General features: G+C 43.0%; 1 protein-coding gene across 1 annotated transcript in view; it reads left to right on the top strand.

Moving 5' to 3' along the window:
• supt5h (SPT5 homolog, DSIF elongation factor subunit) overlaps positions 1-2,500 on the top strand; it is a 50,621-nt gene that overhangs the window by 45,000 nt on the left and 3,121 nt on the right. The window contains exons 28-29 of the mRNA XM_080024883.1: positions 327-524; positions 1,169-1,264. Coding sequence (XP_079881009.1) covers positions 327-524; positions 1,169-1,264 — 294 coding nt within the window. The remainder of the gene's footprint in view (positions 1-326; positions 525-1,168; positions 1,265-2,500) is intronic.

Below are 2,500 nucleotides of genomic sequence, written 5' to 3'. Positions count from 1 at the left end.
CTCTTGGAATGCCCTTCAGAGCAACTTCAATATGACCATTCTCCCCACTTTTTCTTCTTTTAAATCTATGATTTCTGATTTTCACCATCACCACTGCATTTGTTTTAACTGAATTAATTTTTTAAGCTCTTTTATTGTAATTCTTTATTTATTTTGATCTTTTTTATCTTGCTAGGATTTTGTGTTTCTCTGTTTTATTCTGTCACTCTGTTGTTATTGTTGTTGTTGTGTTTGTTGTGCGCTCGTCAGCGTTGTAAATGAGGGGAACCTCAATGCCTTTCGAGTTTGAATAAATAAAGGTTTTCAATTCAATTCAATATCAACAGGCGAGCCCCAGCCCCAGCCCGGTGGGTTACAGTCCGATGACCCCGGGAGCGCCCTCTCCTGGCGGGTATAACCCCCACACCCCGGGGTCCAACATAGAGCAGGCCGGCAGCGACTGGGTCACCACGGATATACTGGTCAAGGTCAAAGACTCCTTTATGGACCTCATGGGACAAACTGGGGTCATCCGGAGTGTTACGGTGAGAAATATACACTCTGTCTGTCTGTGTGTCTGTGTGTGTGTGTGTCTGTCTGTCTGTCTGTCTGTCTCTCTGTCTGACTCTATCTGTCTCTCACTTTCTCTCTCGCTCTCTCTCTCTCTCTCTCTCTCTCTCTCTCTCTCTCTCTGTCTGTATGTGTCTGTCTCTCAATTTCTCTCTCTCTCTCTCTCACTGTCTGTCTGTCTCTCTGTCTGACTCTCTCTGTCTGTCACACTCTCCCTCTCTCGCTCTGTCTCTCTCTCTCTCCCTCTCTGTCTCTCTCTCACTCACTCACTCACTCACTCACTCACTCACTCACTCACTCACTCACTCACACACTCTCTCTCACTCACTCACTCACTCACTCACTCACTCACTCACTCACACTCTCACTCACTCACTCACACAATCTCCAGTGAGGGATGAGTGCGTGTCTCAAGAACATGTTGAAATATGTCAAAGTCAAAACAAATTGTTTTTTATTGTTTTTTTTCTTAACGGTTATTATTTACCAACATGTGAAGTGTATTTAAATTATCTCTCTCTCCCTGTGTGTGTGTGTGTGTGTGTCTCTCTCTCTCTCTCTCTCTCTCTCTCTCTCTCTCTCTCTCTCTCTCTGTCTCTGTCTCTGTCTCTGTCTCCAGGGTGGGATGTGTTCAGTGTTCATGCAGGAGTCAGAGAAGGTTGTCAGTGTCAGCAGTGATCACCTGGAGCCAGTTACTCCAACCAAGAACAACAAGGTAACACTTTATACCAACAGTTATATTCATGTTTAAGGTGCTGTAAGCGGAATGGTTCTTTTAGCTAACTTCCTGTCAGTTGCTGCAGTTAGCCAGTCCCCTCGCTCGTCCCTACGTCACCACATTAATGCACTGCGGTCTTCAAGCAGCGAGTTATCTAGCATCATCTCAGATCCATAAGTGTGATAAAACATGATGAAAACCATCAAAACAGACATTGGGAAGGATTTTTACCTGCTCCGCCATTGTAGGCGCATACACATTCACCCATCTGTTGCTCTGGCGTGCACCGGCAGTGAGACCATGAGTGAGACAGGTGTCTGTTTGTAGCGTTCTCTCTTCTGATTGGATAAAAATTTCGGGATCCTCCAATAAGTTTATTTGCCGATTACATGCCGAGCAGCTGACTGGGAGATCGGCTTTATGAAACGTGCACATTATGTAAGTGATCACTGTATGAATAAAGAGCGATTTAACACTTATATTAACACGAATAAACCGCTTACTTCACCTTTAATACATTAACTTTTAAACCAACAAATGAGGTTGTAGCCCATTGTCTGCCTTATGACCATAGCAAAGATGCATCGTTTGTTTTTTAATAAAGTTTTATTGAAGAGTTATTGATCCCTATCTCCCTCTCCCTCTCTTTATCTCTCTCTCTCTATCTATCTATCTATCTATCTATCTATCTATCTATCTATCTATCTATCTATCTATCTATCTATCTATCTATCTATCTATCTATCTATCTATCTATCTATCTATCTATCTATCTATCTATCTATCTATCTATCTATCTATCTATCTATCTATCTATCCCTCCCCCCCTCTCTCTCCCCCACCCACCCCTCCCTCTCTCTCTATATCCAACCATCCATCCATCTCTCTCTCTCTCTCTCTCTCTCTCTCTCTCCCTCTCTCTCTATATATCCATCCATCTCTCTCTCTCTCCCCCCCCCTGGAGTTTGAATCTGTCCATATCTTTCCAACTTCAATGCCGTGTATCAAGACCACAAAATGTATAAAAAATATGGGGAATGAATTGTATCATTTGTGCGCACGCGATAAGATTGTGTGCGCTCTATTTAAAATATGGCCTCAAAATATACTTTTGTTTTTCGTCTTTGTGAGATTGGCAGTCGATTGGGTACGCTCACCCAGGACTAACAGATGGCGTAGTAAAAACACTACCGCTTTTGTCCAAAGGGGGGCGCTAGAATTAAAGGAATACTT

This window comes from Ammodytes marinus (assembly GCF_949987685.1).
Source record: "Ammodytes marinus genome assembly, chromosome: 3".
Classification (NCBI taxonomy): Eukaryota; Metazoa; Chordata; class Actinopteri; order Uranoscopiformes; family Ammodytidae; genus Ammodytes; species Ammodytes marinus.
This window is presented reverse-complemented; position numbering and strand designations above follow the sequence as displayed.